At 46.6% G+C, this 17,540-nt stretch overlaps 1 protein-coding gene across 4 annotated transcripts in view; it reads right to left on the bottom strand.

Annotated features, from left to right (window-relative positions):
- Positions 1-175: 175 nt before the first annotated feature.
- LOC138964888 (mRNA-decapping enzyme 1B-like) overlaps positions 176-17,540 on the bottom strand; it is a 173,514-nt gene continuing 156,149 nt past the window's right edge. For all 4 annotated transcript variants that reach the window (XM_070336955.1, XM_070336956.1, XM_070336958.1 and 1 more), the window contains 5 exons: positions 17,009-17,122; positions 13,939-14,065; positions 13,176-13,306; positions 9,628-11,409; positions 176-3,381 (listed from right to left, as the gene is read on the bottom strand). In XM_070336955.1, coding sequence (XP_070193056.1) covers positions 11,320-11,409; positions 13,176-13,306; positions 13,939-14,065; positions 17,009-17,122 — 462 coding nt within the window. In that variant the 3' untranslated portion in view covers positions 176-3,381; positions 9,628-11,319. The remainder of the gene's footprint in view (positions 3,382-9,627; positions 11,410-13,175; positions 13,307-13,938; positions 14,066-17,008; positions 17,123-17,540) is intronic.

The raw sequence follows: 17,540 nt of genomic DNA, 5'->3' as shown, positions 1-17,540 counted from the left end.
TGTGTGTGCTTTAAAAAGAAAGAAAGAGAGAGAGAATGAGAGAGGGAGAGAGAGAGAGAGAGATGAGATCTAACTTGGTGAAGTTAAACAAATCACATAAAACATCAAAACAAACACACTGCAATGTAATCCCAGTTATCTGTTAATCGCAAGTAATTAAAACAAACACGCTTCATAAAGTTTGCTGATTGCTTCAACTTTTATTCTGAAAAAAAATCAATAGGCATGGACCTCCATTGCAGAGCAACTTAACTTTGAATGTGCTGACAAAAAATGAACAATGCCGTAGACCACAAATGACAACAACAAAAACCACCAGGCTACAAACTGCAGCCTGGTATTTCCCAGCTAAAGCAATACAGTATTATTACCAAGCAAGAAAACAGATGACTGGCAGCTGAAATTGTTCAGACCGTATGCGTGCATGCAAAATAAGATGGGCTGGCACACACACACTTTCTTCAAACACACACACACACATAGAGCTAAAATGGGTAAAACACACATACGCACACACATACACACACACACTCACACAAACACAGCTAAAATGGGCAACACACATCCACACCCCGACCCACCACTATGACTACACAGAAATGATAAGAGGAACACCTCAACTGATTCAGCAACAAGTTTTGTCAACAATAAAAAAGAGTTCTTGAAAATAATACATTCTCCACAAAATGCACATATACACCTAATCTTACAAAAGAAACTAATTTCTAAATCCTTTGTTTTCTTTTAAACACTACATTAGCTGCATTCCCAATTTGTGACAATAAAGTCCCTATCCCAAGGAGACTACTTTGTACATGCAAAATTATGGTTAAGTGTGTGTGTGTGTGTGTGTGTGTGTGTACATGTGCACTATGCAATGTGTGTGTGTGCTATGTGTGTGTGCATGCATGTGTGCTTACATGTGTGTGTGCACATACATGTATACAAGTTTGCTTGTATGAGCATGTGTATCAACAGTACAACTACAAGGAAGACAAACTGTAACGACAATATCACCTACTTTTATCAACATTATCAACAAAACGCACCTGCACGCATGTTTAATCGATCCCTTTAAGGGAAAAAATATTTTGGAGTTGTAATCATAGGCAATACATTAAAATGTTAGGTTTTTCTTAACAATAAAAGTGGACAATATATTACTTTGGGGTTTTGCTAATCATGGTATTAAGTTAGTGTGTGCTCACTATACATGTATTTCTTTGGTCTCCTCGTACGCAGTTTTTCCCCTTGACTAAGCACTCCATACTACCAGGGCACCTTGCAACACAATTTACCCCTGCAAAAATTTCAAAAGACACACACACACGCACACACACACATTCATCCCATGTTTCAGCTGATTGCACAGTAAATGCACAAGAAAAAAGTTGCCACATCTTCCCATCGTTTTCCAACTTAAAAGGACGCCTTTCTTTCAGGGATGTAAATCAAAGAGAGATGTCTGCACAAAATGAACTGCGCATGAACATTTATTACACTAACCCTCACCCACACATACAAACTGGCGACCATACGTACTTTACAATTCTCTCATGCACACACAGAATTACTGACAATATTTGTGTAACTTTCAAATGAATGAACACATAATTAATGATGCAAGTTATGTTGTTAGCAGCAGTGGGAAGCACTGCCCAGAAAAATCTCTGTCGCATTTTATAACCAGCATTAAAAAAGTCAACACTTTGATGATCAAATCAAACTTGAATAAAACACAGGATGGACTTCAAGAAGAACAGATTAACAACACTTTAAAATGGACATAAAACACCTGTTTGGCAGTGAATAAGCGTTACAAATCACTAACATAAACACAAAATCTCTGTGTACCAACAAGATCATTGCACTGCAGCAAACAACTACATGTAGATCCTTAACAATGATGTACGACCAATCACAAGTTAAGACCGCTGCCCAAACAAGATCGATGGCACCTTCATATTGAAGCAAAATTGTCAACCTTCATGAACAAACAAACAACACATTGCCCAAACTAAAATTGCCATTTTTACCTAACCATCCTGTTTTTGTAACGCTTCAATGTTTAAATTTAGGGGTAGAGTCGAACCTGACCTGGTGACCATGACCTCTTGACAATGACCATGACCTCTTGAAAATGCCCACCTGCCCACAACCACAACAATCGTAGACACGCTTTTCTTGTTTGTAATTCCTCTTTCCATAGCGACCACCTGTCCATTACGACCACTGTTGATTGGTCCCTTGGCTGTTCCTCACAGACAGGTTCAACTGTACCAAATACTACATCACTACTTGTAGCGTTTTAGATGCCAGAAGAATTCTCTGTCATAAAAACCTGCTTTCTACTGTTAAAATATAAATACTTTCTGCTACATACTGTTAGAAAGCTTTCACTTATGATACTTATAATCAGTTCAGTGGATACAAACCAAAACCCGGGAACAGACTACTTCCAATTCAGTAGGGGGGCGACTATCCTCAACCCGGCGGGTCCCCAGGTGGCGGATAGGGGAACGACCCCCAGATATGGGGGCCAGCTGCGAATATAGAATAAGCAGTCCCGGACCAACTAGCGGTGTCTCTACCAGGACGGGGTGGGTTGGCAGATGGTACTGACTACCCTATAAATGCCCTACGTGTCTGATGACGGTTACACCATGCGAGTAAGAGCCGCATTAAATGCTCTAGCCCCGGGGTGGGACCCCTGGTAAGAAATCCCCCATGTGTTCCCAGGGTTAGGTTTTTGAGCCAGGAACTAAGGGCGGGGTAACCCTGAAAGAAACCTAAGGGCTGAAGTCGGAGGATCTGGGCCAACAGGCGCACCTTAACCAACCACAGATCCACGCAAATCGCAAAATGAGCGAACGACAAGAAGAAACCAAAACACTAACATTACTTTTCCTTTTTCCACCAAAAAAACCCTGAAGCTGATTTAAACCAAACAAAACTTTTCTAAGCCTTTCTATGGGAAATATTATTTTTAAAAACTTAGTTTTGTCTGGTAATTGTAACACTATTTTATGGATTGCCATCTAAAAATGATACTTCCAGAAACAAAACGATAAAGTGCATGGTTAAAGCTAATTAAAGCTGCTATCTTGTCAACCTTTCCTCATAAGAAAAACTAATACAGTACAGTAAACCCTCCCATTGATGACCTTGAAAATCGGTTGTAAAAAGGAGGGATCTTTATTGGGAATTTGAGGGCAGAGTTTCGTCACAGGGGAGGCAACTGCTTGCAGTTCACTCTTTCTTGACACATCTCCCCACTCCAAATCTCACTGACTCTCTCTCACTCTCTCTATCTTCTAGCTTAAAAAAATACCGTTTTGTGGTTGTTGTTCTTTTGGTTGGAGTCGCCATTGTTAATACCACCTTAAAACAATTTTAACTGAAGTTGTACTAAGACAGAGCGCTTTGACATAAAAAGTTAAGTAAACAAAAATGTTGTGAAGTTTATTCGAAAATTTTATTGTAAATTTTCATTTAATAAATATACCTACCCGAATCACATGTAGCAGTTGACTCAGTCTAAAGTGCTAGGTCTGAAAAGGCTACCCGTCTAAGGGGAGCAACCCCAACTAAAAAAGTGTAAACGTAGCTATGGTAATGACGACGCACCCAGGGAGTTACCTCCCCTCCTGCGTACTACGTCACTACTGCTACTGACCACGTGACCCCTATCATTCGACTCGAAGAATAAAATCTCCAAATCATAAGCGGGGTAGGTGGGAGGGACTACGATATGTGATTCGGGTAGGTATATTTATTAAATGAAAATTTACAATAAAATTTTCGATTAAATTACATATTCCTACTCCGAATCACATGTAGCAGATTGAAACAACAAGGCGGTGGGAAAGAAAAAGTTCAAACTCACTCTCAAATCCTTGTCAAGAGCTGACCCCCTGCCACCATGGCAGGCAAAGCTCTAGATCCATCCTGGCGAAGAGCCGAGATGTCACGCAGGTAAAAATTCATGAAGACATCCTCGGAACGCCAGTATGCGGTGTGTAGCACCTCCTCCAGTCTTCTTGATCGTAACACGGCCAAGGAGGAAGCCCAAGCTCGCGTTTCGTGAGCCCGAGCTGATTCCAGAGGAAGGACAGGCTGTGTCCCCCCTTCATTGCGGCGGCTCCACTCGTAAGCATGCTTAATGAGCGCCGACACCCACCGGGCCAGAGTCGTCTTAGTAATATCCTTATGTCTCTCCGTATTGAGAGAAATAAACAAAAGCTTTTGAGCTGCGGATCTAAGAGACTGAGCACGGGCAAGGTAGATGTGAAGGGCTCTAACAGGGCAATTTACTAAGTCTGGATCATTCGGAGCCAGAATAGTGGACAACGGCCTGACATGAACCAAAGGAGAAGCTCGCTCTGGAGCCTGGTTTTTCGCAAGAAACTCAGGTCGAAACCGCAAAGTAACGGACCCATCTGATTCAAAGGAAATGTCGTCCGAATTACCGGAAAGAGCGTGGATCTCACTGCCCCTTCGTGCCGATGCTAGCAGCAAAAGGAAAAGGGACTTGCGTGTAAGATTCGCAAAACTGGCATCTCTGAGAGGTTCAAAATCCGCTGAACGCAGAAACTCCATGACCAATAAGAGATCCCACTTAGGAACGGGCGTACGAGACTTGACGTCAGAAAGGGAAGCGCCCTTGATGACTCCAGCGATCACGCCACTAACATCTATAGAGCGACCTATCTGGCGTAGGGTCGCCGAGATGGCCGATCTTCTTACTTTCAACGAGGCAGCAGAAGCTCCCTGAGAGGACATGAAAGCAAGATGGTTCGCCACGTGCATCGTGCGGGGCGCCGTAGCATCCAGCCGATGCTCGTGACACCAGGTAACCCAGGCCCTCCAATGTGACTCATAAACGGACGAGGTAGATGCTCTGTGCGAGCGTCCTACCAGGTCCATGGTCAGATCTGATGCCCCTTTGCGCCTCAGAGAAGACCGCACAACCTCCACGCGTGAAGATTCAGCATCTGAGGCTCTGCGTGGAGGCTGCCGGTGTGAGGCTGTACCAGTTCTCCTCGCGTGAGAGCGAGAGGAATGGGAGGGCCCTGGGCGAGTCTCAGCAGGTCCGGGAACCACGGCTGAGACGGCCAAAGAGGAGCGATCAGCAGGAGGGACGGGCCCTCCTGCTCCGCCTTCCTGAGAACTCGCGTGAGCAACTGGAATGGCGGGAACGCGTAAGCCTCCAGGCCTGACCAGGAAATGTCCATCGCGTTCGTCTCCCACGCCTCGGGATCCGGGAATGGTGAGACGAACACTGGTAGTCTCTTCGAGAACCTGGTGGCAAAAAGGTCCACCTGAGGTTTCTGCACAAGAGACCAGAGACGATCCAGCGCTCCGTGAGTGATGGTCCACTCTGTTTGAAGCACTCTGTCGGAGCGGCTGAGCGCGTCCGCCAGAGTGTTCAAGCTTCCGGGCAGGTACCTGGCCGAAAGCCTGATTTGATGCTCTGAACACCAAATCAGGATCTCGCAGGCCCTGGCCGAAAGCGACGGAGACCGCGACCCTCCCTGCTTGTTGATGTAAGCTGCCACTGTCGTGTTGTCTGTAAACAGACGAACATGCTTGGCCTGAAGGGAGGGCCGGAACTTGTCCAGAGCTAGAGCCACGGCTTCTAGCTCCAGCAAGTTGATGTGCTGCATCCTCTGATCTGCCGACCACAGACCTGACGCAGTCAGCTGGTCTGTGTGAGCCCCCCACCCCACCAAGGACGCGTCCGTGAACAGGTCCAAATCTGGGGCAGGAAGGGCTATCGGCACGCCCCTGCACACCCACTCCGTGTCCAGCCACGGAAGGGTAGCGGATTGGAACCATCCCTGGAGAGGGATGAGGGCATTCCAATCCACCGTGGGAGAGTCCACGAACGGCTTCAGCGCCAGCTGAAAGGGACGTTTGTGGACCCTCCCCAAGGGGACCAGGAGAGCCATGGACTCCATCTGCCCTAAGATGGAGGCCAAAGTCCGCAGGGAGGCCCTCGGGAGAGGCAAAGTGGAGCGTATGCACGCCTGGAGCTTGTCCACCCTCTTCTGAGAGGGCTGAACAGTCCAAGCCACCGTGTCGAAAGACATTCCCAAGTAGGTGAACGTCTGACACGGTGTCAGCTCCGACTTTGATCGGTTGATCGAGAAGCCAAACATGTTGGCCTCCCGAAGAACCGATTGGGTATCCTGCTCGCACCCCGCCTGACTCTGACTCAGGATGAGCCAATCGTCCAGGTAGGCACGTAGCCGGACACCCCGCGACCTCACCAGCGCGCAGACCTGTCTCACGACCATGGTGAAGACCCAAGGGGCGAGAGACAGGCCAAAAGGAAGGGCGCGAAACTGGTAGACCTGACTTGCCCACCGGAAACGAAGCCATTTCCGGTCGGCTGGATGCATAAGAATGTGGAAGTATGCATCCGTCAGGTCGATGGAAGTCGCCCAATCTCCCGGGCGGAGAGAGTCCCTGACCGACGCTGGCGTCTCCATCTTGAACCTTATCTCCCTCAAAAAGGTATTGAGGAACGACAGGTCCAAGACAGGACGCCATGCCCCTGAGGCTTTGGGGACGGCGAAAAGCCGTCCGTAAAACCCAGGGGAACTGTGGTCGAGGACTTTCTCCACTGCGCCCTTCTGCACCAGGGAGTCTATTTCCGCCCGAAGGACGGAAATGGCTTCCTGCGAGGAGGGAGGCCTGAACGCCGGCGGACGCCTGACCAGAGGAGCCTTGCCATCTTTCCAGAGAAGACGGAAGCCCGACCTCACGACCCCCACGATCCATTGACTCTGTATGGACGCGAGCCAATGGGAAAGTGCCCGGGAAGGGCCCCCCGCCATCACCAGAGTGGAGGGCGGGGTGGGGGGGAGATCGGGAGCACTTCATTGGGGGTGAGGCTTGCTTCCAGAGCCGCCTCTCCCCCTGCCGGAAGACGGTCGTCTTCTCGAGCCCCGAGAAGAGGAACGTCCACGACCCTTGTCTGCCGGTTTGGGAGGGCCAGCAACCTTAGCCTGCTTCGGCTGAGAAGGCTGAGACTGCTTGGACTGCTTAAGGCTGTGCAGGGAAAAGTCAGAGAACTGCTGGTCCCTGTTAGCCTGAATTTCCTGTCTTCGGGCATCAAAAACGAGATGCCCAAAGAGGGAACCCTCCAAGACCGGTGAGGCACGCAAAGTGTCCTTGGTCGCCTGATCCGAAAACTGAGAGTGTGACAGGAAGAGATCCCGACGACACATAACAGAGTGCGCATAGTGCACAGCAGAAAGTCTCATCTGTTCTTCATTGACCCTCGCAAGAGCGGCCAACAAAGTGGAGACGTCATCCGCATCCTGATCCTCGCTGAGAGAGAACGGATTCAGCGAATCAGTGAGGGCACGAGAGAGGGCCCGAATGAGAGTCTCAGCAATGGAGGCAAGCTCCAGCTGCTGACGCCCTGCCTCTTCAGAGGCAATCAGCGTGTTCTCAGAAAAGAGCACGCCGTCATCCTTCTTGATAGGCTTGGCCAGCAAGGCAAGCATCTCCGGAGGAACTGTCAAAGCTGAACGCGGGAGAGCGAACGCATCCAACAAGTTCCTAGGAGACTTCTGCAAGACCAACCGCCTGTGAGACGACAGAGCGAATGCAGAAGCCTGAGAAGGCGAAGCCATCCACTGCTGAGCCAGCTCCGGAACTGAGCCGTGAGGCACGAGCAGCGGAACCGGAAGTGAAGGAATTCCGCTTCCGGAAGGAGATGGCTTGGCCAAAACCTGAGAAAGCTGAAAAGCTATGGATGGAGACTCCAAAAACCGGAAGTATGAGTCGTCCTCCTTCCCAGAGCGAAAATCAGCCATCGCGGACGGTGCCGTCGAAGCGGCAGCCGAAGAGACCGAAGCCCCTTCCGCGAAATATCTCGAAGTGACCTCAGCAGCGGCCTCAAGAGCCACTTTGAGTCTCTCCGGATAACCAACACGTGCAGCCTCGCTGGCGACGGACTGAATATCCGAAACATCCGGCGAAGGACCGAAGTCCACGTTGCTGGTAGAAGGGCGGTGAACACCGTAACCGGAAACCGGAAACCCGTCCACTCCAATACCATCCGAACTCATGCCCTGACTAGGGAAAGAGTAAGAGGACGGCATGCCCACAGCCGCCGGAACCGGAACCGCAGTCGAAGCAACAACCGAAGACGGAAGCGCTGACTGCCCCGGCCAGGGCTGAGACACCTGCCCAAAGGGCTGGTGATGCCCCCCCGCGAACGCCATCCGAGAGGAAGCGGAAGCGGAAGAAGCAGCAGATCCGGTCTGAGCCGGAAAAGTATCAGACGCGACCGCGAAAAGCGGAAGCGCAGACACTGAGGACGGCGGCCGGAAGGCCGAATGCCCAGAGGGCCACGTCCGGTCAACCCCGGAAACGACCCCAGCGGGTGCGTACATCGGGGGACCTATGCTTCCGGCGAGTGCCGGAAGCGCAGCAGACGGAACCGGCTGGTCGACTCCGGAAACGACCCCAGCGGGTGCGTACGTCGGAGGACCTACGCTTCCGGCGAGTGCCGGAAGCGTCGAAGCCTGAACCAAATGCCGCCATTGCTCATCGACACGATGGTCTTCCGTGAAGCCAAAGTGAGAACGAACAGGGGTTTGCGGGTCGTGAACCCGCCGAAAAGGGCTGCTTCCCAGCAGGGAGCGTCCAGCGGCCTCACGAGGACCTACGGACCAGCCCAACTTACTTGCGTCGCCAACCACAGCGGTAGAAGGCACAGAAGCAACCGCCTCGGTCAAGGACAGCGTCACAGCCGGAAGCGGAAAGGAAGCCATCGACGGGACAACGGAAGTCGAAGGCTGAGAACGCACCATCTCCTCTCTCACCAACGTGCGAAGCTCGGGAACCAGCGAAGAAAGCAACGATGAAACCAGCGACGTCGAATCTGCAAGCGGCAGAGAAGACGAGCGAGAAACAACGGTACGCGTAGGTTGATTAGACTGCCCCACAACCGGCTGGTCATTCGGGGCAGAAATAGGGACCGTCATAACAGCATTGTTAGCCGCGTCGGAAACAACAACCAAAATAGGCTTAGGGACAGAAGTGGAAGACTTGGGTTTAATTTTCCCTTTCACATCAGCCTTGCCGCGCTTTTTGTCTCCGTCAGACATGCTGACAACAAAATGGCGACAAAAATTCCAAAATGGCTACCACAAAATACGTGACCAACACGTGGCCGAAAATTTCAAGTAGCAACTGAAAAATTACGTTCGATACAAGTAAAGGAACGAGCTCACCAACTACCAGTGCAGCGGGTGAAGAGACGGGTGTGGGTGCCGGTGGGTGTCTAAGCAAACACCAAACAGCGAACTTCCACTAGAGCCAAAAAATTCACGACCTGCTCCCTAGAAAGCTGAAGTGTCGAATGATAGGGGTCACGTGGTCAGTAGCAGTAGTGACGTAGTACGCAGGAGGGGAGGTAACTCCCTGGGTGCGTCGTCATTACCATAGCTACGTTTACACTTTTTTAGTTGGGGTTGCTCCCCTTAGACGGGTAGCCTTTTCAGACCTAGCACTTTAGACTGAGTCAACTGCTACATGTGATTCGGAGTAGGAATATGTAATTTAATCAGGATTATTCATGCACAAAGTTTGTGAGCATACAATCACAGAATACCTTACACAAACAAACTTGACAAAAAGAATGCTAGAATGCTAGGGGGTCTGGAGGCAGAGCAGCATTCACGCTTTCATTGTTGAGTTTTTTTGTTTTTGTTTTGTTTAACTGCTCCTACCCACTCACTCCCGCCTCCTTTCTGCCTCCCCTTCCCTACCTGGAGGGCGGTCCTTCAATTGTTAAAACAAAAGGTGAGATCGCCTTAGCCGCAAGCCATTAGATTTGCACGCCATACTGACTACCAAACCTGGCTCTTGATGGTCTGTACACGGGGCGTGTGCTGGGTAATTACGAACTTTGACACTCACTAGTAAATAGAACAAAGTCGTTATTGACCCTTTGTTGGTGAGTCGGTCGTCTAAATTAGGAGCGCATCGCCTTTCGGAGGTTAGTTACAGAGTAAAATGCACCTGTGCCCAGAAATTCGGTTGGCAATCGGAGGGGTCGTTATGGGAGGTTCCACTGTTTTTTTCTTATGATAACAAGTCATTTGAATTGTGTATTGTGTTGCATATACTTAAAGTTTATTTGTTTTTAAATATGTATTGTTGCTGTTATTAAGGTTATTATATTTAAGATTGATTTAAGGCGCTTACGTTGTGTATTGTTGCTGTTATTAAGATGCTTATATTTAAGATTCAGGCATGGGAATTGAAAATTGTAAAAAAGGCTGAAAATTTATAACTGAAGACGCGAAGCGTCAAGTCGACGGCGCGAAGCGCCTAGCCTTACTAGGGGGGTCCGGGGGCATGCCCCCCCAGAAAAAATGTCTCCAAAGAACCCAGATGGTGCAATCTGGTGTCATCTGAGCTCCAAGTTTGCCATTAAATTCTGTTTTTAGAATCAGAGTTTTTAGTACCAATTTTTGCTTTTTTGAAGAAAAAAAATATATACATGTATTATATGGTTTAAATTTGTTAAAAAATTGATCTGTTGAGACAAACAGGAAAATGTCACTTGTAACACAATCTGTGCAATCTGGTTTACTTTCAAACATAAAAGTTCAAGTAACTGAGGCGGGCGGTAGCAGTGCGTGAACAAAGTACGGAAAGTTTTTGCGGGCTTTTGCGCAAAGACAAAAGTAACCGGGTTTTTTTTGTGTGCCTCCCCCCTTTATTTTTTCGGCGGACACTTTTGCTTTTTCGGCGGAACAAAAAACAAATCGGCGGAAATCCGCCGTTCGGCGGACAATTCCCATGCCTGAAATTGTAAGGCGCTTAGAACTATTTTAGGATTTGCGCCCTATAAATACCCTTATTATCATTATTATTTCATTAGCTGTTAAGCTTAGTTTGAAGGGTTGCCCTTTGCAATGAGTCAGGTGTTTATAGTGAGCTAAGTTGTGTATCCATTACACACTGCAGCTGTAAGATTACTAACACAATCATGCTTGATAAAGCAGGAAACAGCATTAGCGGTTGTTTTAGCAAGAGCCTTAGTGAGAGCTTTTCCTTTAACCACAGAGTCCTTCCTACAATTAATTTAAAACACATGCTAATACTGACACTCGTCAATATGAGATCATGCAGAACAGTACTGGGTCAAACGTCAAATCTGGCAACTGACACTTGACAATCATCCTTTGTCTTCTTTCCCTGAAGTGAACACAATTGAACAAGTCCGTAACCTGGCAACAAGGTCATGTGGCTCTGCGAGGACCAATGAATGGACAAAGGTCATGCGGGTTATCTTTTTGCGCTGGGGAAAGATCCCAACTGCTCTCGGAAGCTGGCCAGGTACGCTTCGTGCAAACGGCTCACAAAGTCTTCATCAGTCTGTTCAGAGAGAGCAAGAAAACAATTATTCAAGGATGGGATTTCACCGAATCACTGGCAATTCAGTTCAACAAGACACTATCTGGATCTGGTAAGGGTACGTTGCAGGAGCCAGTATTGGCTATCGTCGCAACGGAAACTGTGAGAGCGCAGCGCCTATTTAAAAATGACCTCTATTTATGGGCATAGTGATGTTAAAAGTTTTTGCCCCACTTTCCTTGCTCTACAATTTCTTTAGAAATTCCTGTACTGTTCAGTTTCATTAGCAGTTACACTCCCCCTCCCCCCTCCCCTTTTCATTTTATCTGTGCACACCTTGAAAGTGGCCTCTATCACATTCCTGCTTGTCATTTTATCTGTGCACACCTTGAAAGTGGCCTCTATCACATTCCTTCTTGTCATTTTATCTGTGCACACCTTGAAAGTGGCCTCTATCACATTCCTTCTTGTCATTTTATCTGTGCACACCTTGAAAGTGGCCTCTATCACATTCCTTCTTGTCATTTTATCTGTGCACACCTTGAAAGTGGCCTCTATCACATTCCTTCTTGCAACTGAGTGTTCTTTCCCAAGCATTTCATCCAGGACTGCTTTTCCCATCCATAAGACAAATTATAATGAAAATTGCAGATTTTGTCAACCATGAGGTAGTCTCCCTTGACACAGATATATTAGGAGTTTTTGATTGAACTCCTGCACTCAATTACAAATGAATGACAGACACGTTATATTTACAGCAACAATACTGAAACAGGCAATCTCCTTATTTAGCCCCATGTGAGGTTCTCCACTACACTGAATTAATCTTAAAATGTTCACTCTTCTTTAGATATTTGACATAATTTACACAGGGCTCATTCAGGAGATAACCCTGAAGTGGACTTGCGGCACAAGTTCATTTTTGGCTTTCAAACAAATTTAAAACCAAAGACTCCTCAGCCAAAGAAAAAGGGCTTCCCCATATAACCCTCAAATAATAAACACCCGAAAAGTGTTAACACCTATTTCCTAATTTGTCCCCGTAATAGACGATTTTTGGACATAACTCTTTCAGATTTGTATGGGTTGTGAAAGAGTGAATATCCTTGCTTTTAGTTGGACAAGCGGGCGGGGATGTAGCTCAGTCGGTAGCGCGCTGGATTTGTATCCAGTTGGCCGCTGTCAGCGTGAGTTCGTCCCCACGTTCGGCGAGAGATTTATTTCTCAGAGTCAACTTTGTGTGCAGACTCTCCTCGGTGTCCGAACACCCCCGTGTGTACACGCAAGCACAAGACCAAGTGCGCACGAAAAAGATCCTGTAATCCATGTCAGAGTTCGGTGGGTTATAGAAACACGAAAATACCCAGCATGCTTCCTCCGAAAACGGCGTATGGCTGCCTAAATGGCGGGGTAAAAAACGATCATACACGTAAATTTCCACTCGTGCAAAAAAAACATGAGTGTACGTGGCCAGTTTCAGCCCACGAACGCAGAAGAAGAAGAAGAAGAAGTTGGACAAGCAAACAGACACGTTTTCCTTGTTCATGTGTTTCCGACACACACCTCGCTAGTGATTGGCACCTCCAATGTTTGTCCAACTAAAAGCAAGGCTATTCACTCTTTCACAACCGATACAACCCTGACAGTCATTTTCGGAATTCGACTATTGTGAGGTTTGTCATCACAGTGAATGAATCTCAAAATGTCCCCCCTTCTATGAGTAAAGTAGTTGGAATCACTTCCAGGGGGCTATATCGGGAGACAGTCAGTTTAAAAGTGGTACTCACCCGAATGATGTGAATCATGGCTTGCTGAAGTTGCTGTCGTGTGAGGGGGGAGATGTCAGGGGGTGGGGGCGAGGCAAGGCCAGGCGAACCCTGTGATCCACGCTGCAAGTTGCCAAGCTGCTCCAACAGTGCTGCACACACAGACATTTCTGTCACTACACACACAGAGAGTCACTCAGACACTAGTGTCACTACTAACACAAGCATACAGACCCGAACCCACACTTACACAGACAGACAGACAGACAGACAGACAGGCAGACAGACAGACAGACAGACAGACAGACAGACAGAGGAAGAGATGTAAACATATGACACACACACTCAAGACTCTCACATATGCAGACAATGCACGAAGACATACACAGACACACACAGAAATCCTTCTCTCTTACATCAAAAGGATGCATTAAAAGTGCCCAAAGCATAGAGTCAGTGGTAATGTTCAGACTACAGAATATAGCGAAGAAATGCAATACATGTATTTTGTCTTCCACACTGGTAGGGTACTGACAAAAGACACCACTTAATTGTGCAAAAGAAGGTAATGAAATTTACTTATTAGCTTCACATCCTCTCAAGCCTGTAACATATTCTTTTCTTTCTGGCATTAACATAGCTAGACAGGTATGATTTTGATACCCTGAGCAGTTGGAAAATCAATAAAACCATCAGTAAATCATTTCTTAAATAAGGATTTTCTGCTTTCCAGATGGGAAACTTTGTCTCTGCATACAAGGCGCAAAGAGCCATGACAACGTACCTGCGCTGCTGATGGGGGTGGAGGGGGAGGCGGTCAACAGGGGGGGTTGCTGAGGTGCAGCGAAGGCAAGGGGCGTCATCAGCACATCCGGACATGGCCCTCCTAGCCCTCCCGTCGTGCTGTCCAGCTGGTCACAAGCAAGCATCGTTACAGTCAAGAGCTCAACATGTTTCAAGTCTAAGGCTCTAGTTGCCAACATGTATATGTCGTGCCGAATTTAAGTAATTGCCGACTTCGCGGAATCAGCAAAATTTGTGCCCATTTCGCGTAATCGGCAAAACGCTGCCCATTACGCGAAATCAGCAGCATTTGCCGAAAAAGCGGAAAGGCTTCTAAAATTTGCCCATTTTGCAAAATCGGCAGCCACTTTTTGGTTTTAAAGTTCTCAAATGCCTGGGATATCATCACACTTAGACAGCTAGATACTCGAATGGATAGATATTGCAATAATCGATAACTTATGGCAAGTTATTGCAGAAAGTGTAGTTTTCGTGCATTTCAGGAGTTATGCTCGACACAGACCAACATAGACCATAAAAAACATAGTAGGGAGGTAAAGCAATGTTAATGCAATGTTCTGGTGACACAAAAAGTAACAGACTTGCTGTCGCTTTTGCGAAATGGGCAAATTTTAGAAGCCTTTACGCATTTTCGGTAAAACGCTGCCGATTTCATGTAATGGGCAACGTTTTTCCGATTACGCAAAATGGGCAAAAATGTTGCCGATTCCGCGAATTCGGCAATTCCGTGTATTCGGCACGACATATACACGCAAAACATTCCCCCAACACCAAGGGAACCTGTACAAAGTTATTCATGCAATGAGGCTCCTTGCTTATATAAAATACTACAAATAAAACTCCTGACTGCTCATAATTTATTCACAAAAAAGAGAAGGTAGGTAAGTTAATGGAACGTTTAATAATAGATAAAAATGAAAAATTTGCTAGTTTAGAAATAATCTTAAAACAGCAATTGAGAACACAACTTTAACCTTTAGCACTCCAGATTCCAGCCAGCATTACTTCCCCTGTAGCCACATTATTTTGCTTACCTTGCGTAAGAACAACACCCACTAACTTTCAACACTTACAACTTCTTTGAAAATGCACTAATAAGCATGAAACGTTGTGGTTGTGATGGGGTTATATTTAACATTAACATATTTTTGTTTGCATGCATCATTTATTTTCTTAGCATAAATATAAATACAAAATGAAAAGGGGTTGTGTTGGCTAGTCCGTGGAATTTTGTGAAACTAACCAGTCTATGTCTGGTGAAACTCCTTTGATCAGGTAATCATGTTGACCATCCAACTTCCTGATCCTGGTATTTAAATAAATATATTTGAGGACCAGTGAATGTCATGGGACGATTTTTTTAATAGTTCGGTTAGCAACAACAAGCAGAGAAAAGCTTTGATCTCCACTAGATCCACAGGTCGCTATTTCCGAACACGCACACTTTTTACGTCTTGTCACTGGCTTGCTTTGCGCTGAATTTGAGTCAGTTTCTACGCAGTGTCTCTTTGACAAGCAAGTCAAGCATTTGCTACGCAGTCAGATTATCGGTAATGTTTGCTGGTCCTGTCATAAACTGGACCAGCCACTGTTTGTATCCATGTGCACTTTCGTAAATTCCGTTTCGTAACCGTCACTGTCACTTGACCAACAGTCATTATTTTCACCGCGATACACAGTTCATTGTGAAGATCTTCCTCAGTAATTCGTTCCAATTCAGCATACGATTTGTTGTCAAGAAACAACTCAAAATTCAAGGCTAGATTACGGAAATGCCCTTCTTTCTGGTTCATTTGACTATCTCATTGAAAAACTGCAGAAAGTACAGAACAACTCCGCTAGATTAATCACAAAGACCCCTAAAAGACACCACATCACACCTGTTTTGAGATCCCTTCACTGGCTGCCTGTAAGAAGTCGTATTCAATACAGAATTGCATGCATTTGTTTCTCTTTCTTTCATGGTACAGGACCTGCTTATCTCTCAGATGTTATCAAAATATTCAAACCTCTCCTCTCTTCGCTCTGCAACAGATACCAATGTACTTAGTAAACCAAAAAGAAACAGAAAATCAACTAACTATGGATTTGAGAGATCCTTCAAGTACCAGGGACCTCTTGTCTGGGAGAAAATCCCCCGGAGCATTAGGGATTCCCAGTCACCATCTGCCTTTAGAACAGCCCTCAAAACACACATGTTTAAGTTAGACCTCTGAAGGAGATCCCATGATCGGTGAGTCATCGGCGCTGCCACGTGTATTATCTACTAAAGTGTGGCGTTCGTGAGGATGTGTATGTGCCTGTGTGTGTTGTACTAGAATAACGTATGCGTACATGGAATGACATTGCGGGTTACCTGAACATTGACAATGACGAAAGAAAGATTGTGTGTGTGTGTGTGTGCGTGTGTGTGTGCGTGCGTGTGTGCGTGTGTGGGTGTGTGTGACCATGTTTGAATTTATTCGGATTTAGTTCTCTTTCCTTGTTTGTATTATGATTGTGTAAGTGTAAAGCGCTCTGGGCTCGTCACCACGAGGTTTACGCGCTATATAAGTAATCGTTATTATTATTATTATTAAAAGAAAGTTTCAAACTCATCATCCTCCATCTTGCTTGTCGAAGCGCTAAAGTACCTTATCGATGCAAAAACAAAAGCAGAAAAGTTCAACGAAACCGACTCAAATGCAGCGCAGACGACACGTCGACATAACGGAAGGAAGTGAGCCTTGCTTTGGCTCAAGTGCCGTTAAAAATACCGTTATTCTCGTATGCAAATACGAACGAGAAGTTGGTCATACGAACAAGCCTTGTGCTGGCGACGCTAATCGCCGCCGGCTGGCAAAGGGGGGGAAATGGCTGGGCGACGAAAATCGCCGCTGGCGTGCTAAAGGTTAAAAAAAAGTCTTTAAAAAAGAAAACGTAAAGAAATCGTGCAGACACCACAAACATGAGAGTCTCACCTAGCCTGTTCTTTGACAGCAGCACACTTGTGAATGGCTTGGAAAAAAAAGCAGTACCACACAAATACAACACAATCAGCAGTCACTCACCCTTTTGACTGCAGGTGCAAAGTCGCCGGGGGTGAGAAGTTCTGTGGACCGCGCAGTGACCAACTCTGGAGGCTCCTGCTTCACTCTGGCATCCCCTGTTGTTGTCAGTGGCATCTGGAACATATTTTCACTTTTACAATGGAAACCCCCTTTTAAGATCTCCCCAAATGTGAGAAAATAGGTCTTTTTTTGTTTTTCTTCTTTTGTTCATGGGCTGAAACTCCCATGTTCACTCATGTTTTTGCACGAGTTGATTTTTACGTGTGTGACCGTTTTTACTCCGCCATTAAGGCAGCCATACGCTGATTCCTGGGGAAGCATGCTGGGTATTTTTGTGTTTCTATAAAGTAAAACTCTGACATGGATTACAGGATCTTTTTCGTGCGCACTTGGTCTTGTGCTTGCGTTTACACACGGAGGGGGATAAGTCACTAGCAGGTTTGCACATAAGTTGACCTGGGAAATTGGAAAAATCTGCACCCTTAACCCACCAGGCGGTCGCGGGCGGGATATGAACTCACGACCTTCCGAT

This window comes from Littorina saxatilis, linkage group LG4 (genome assembly GCF_037325665.1).
Source record: "Littorina saxatilis isolate snail1 linkage group LG4, US_GU_Lsax_2.0, whole genome shotgun sequence".
NCBI classification, from domain to species: Eukaryota; Metazoa; Mollusca; class Gastropoda; order Littorinimorpha; family Littorinidae; genus Littorina; species Littorina saxatilis.
Note: the sequence above shows the minus strand (reverse complement) of the source record. Positions and strands in the feature narration are given on the sequence as shown.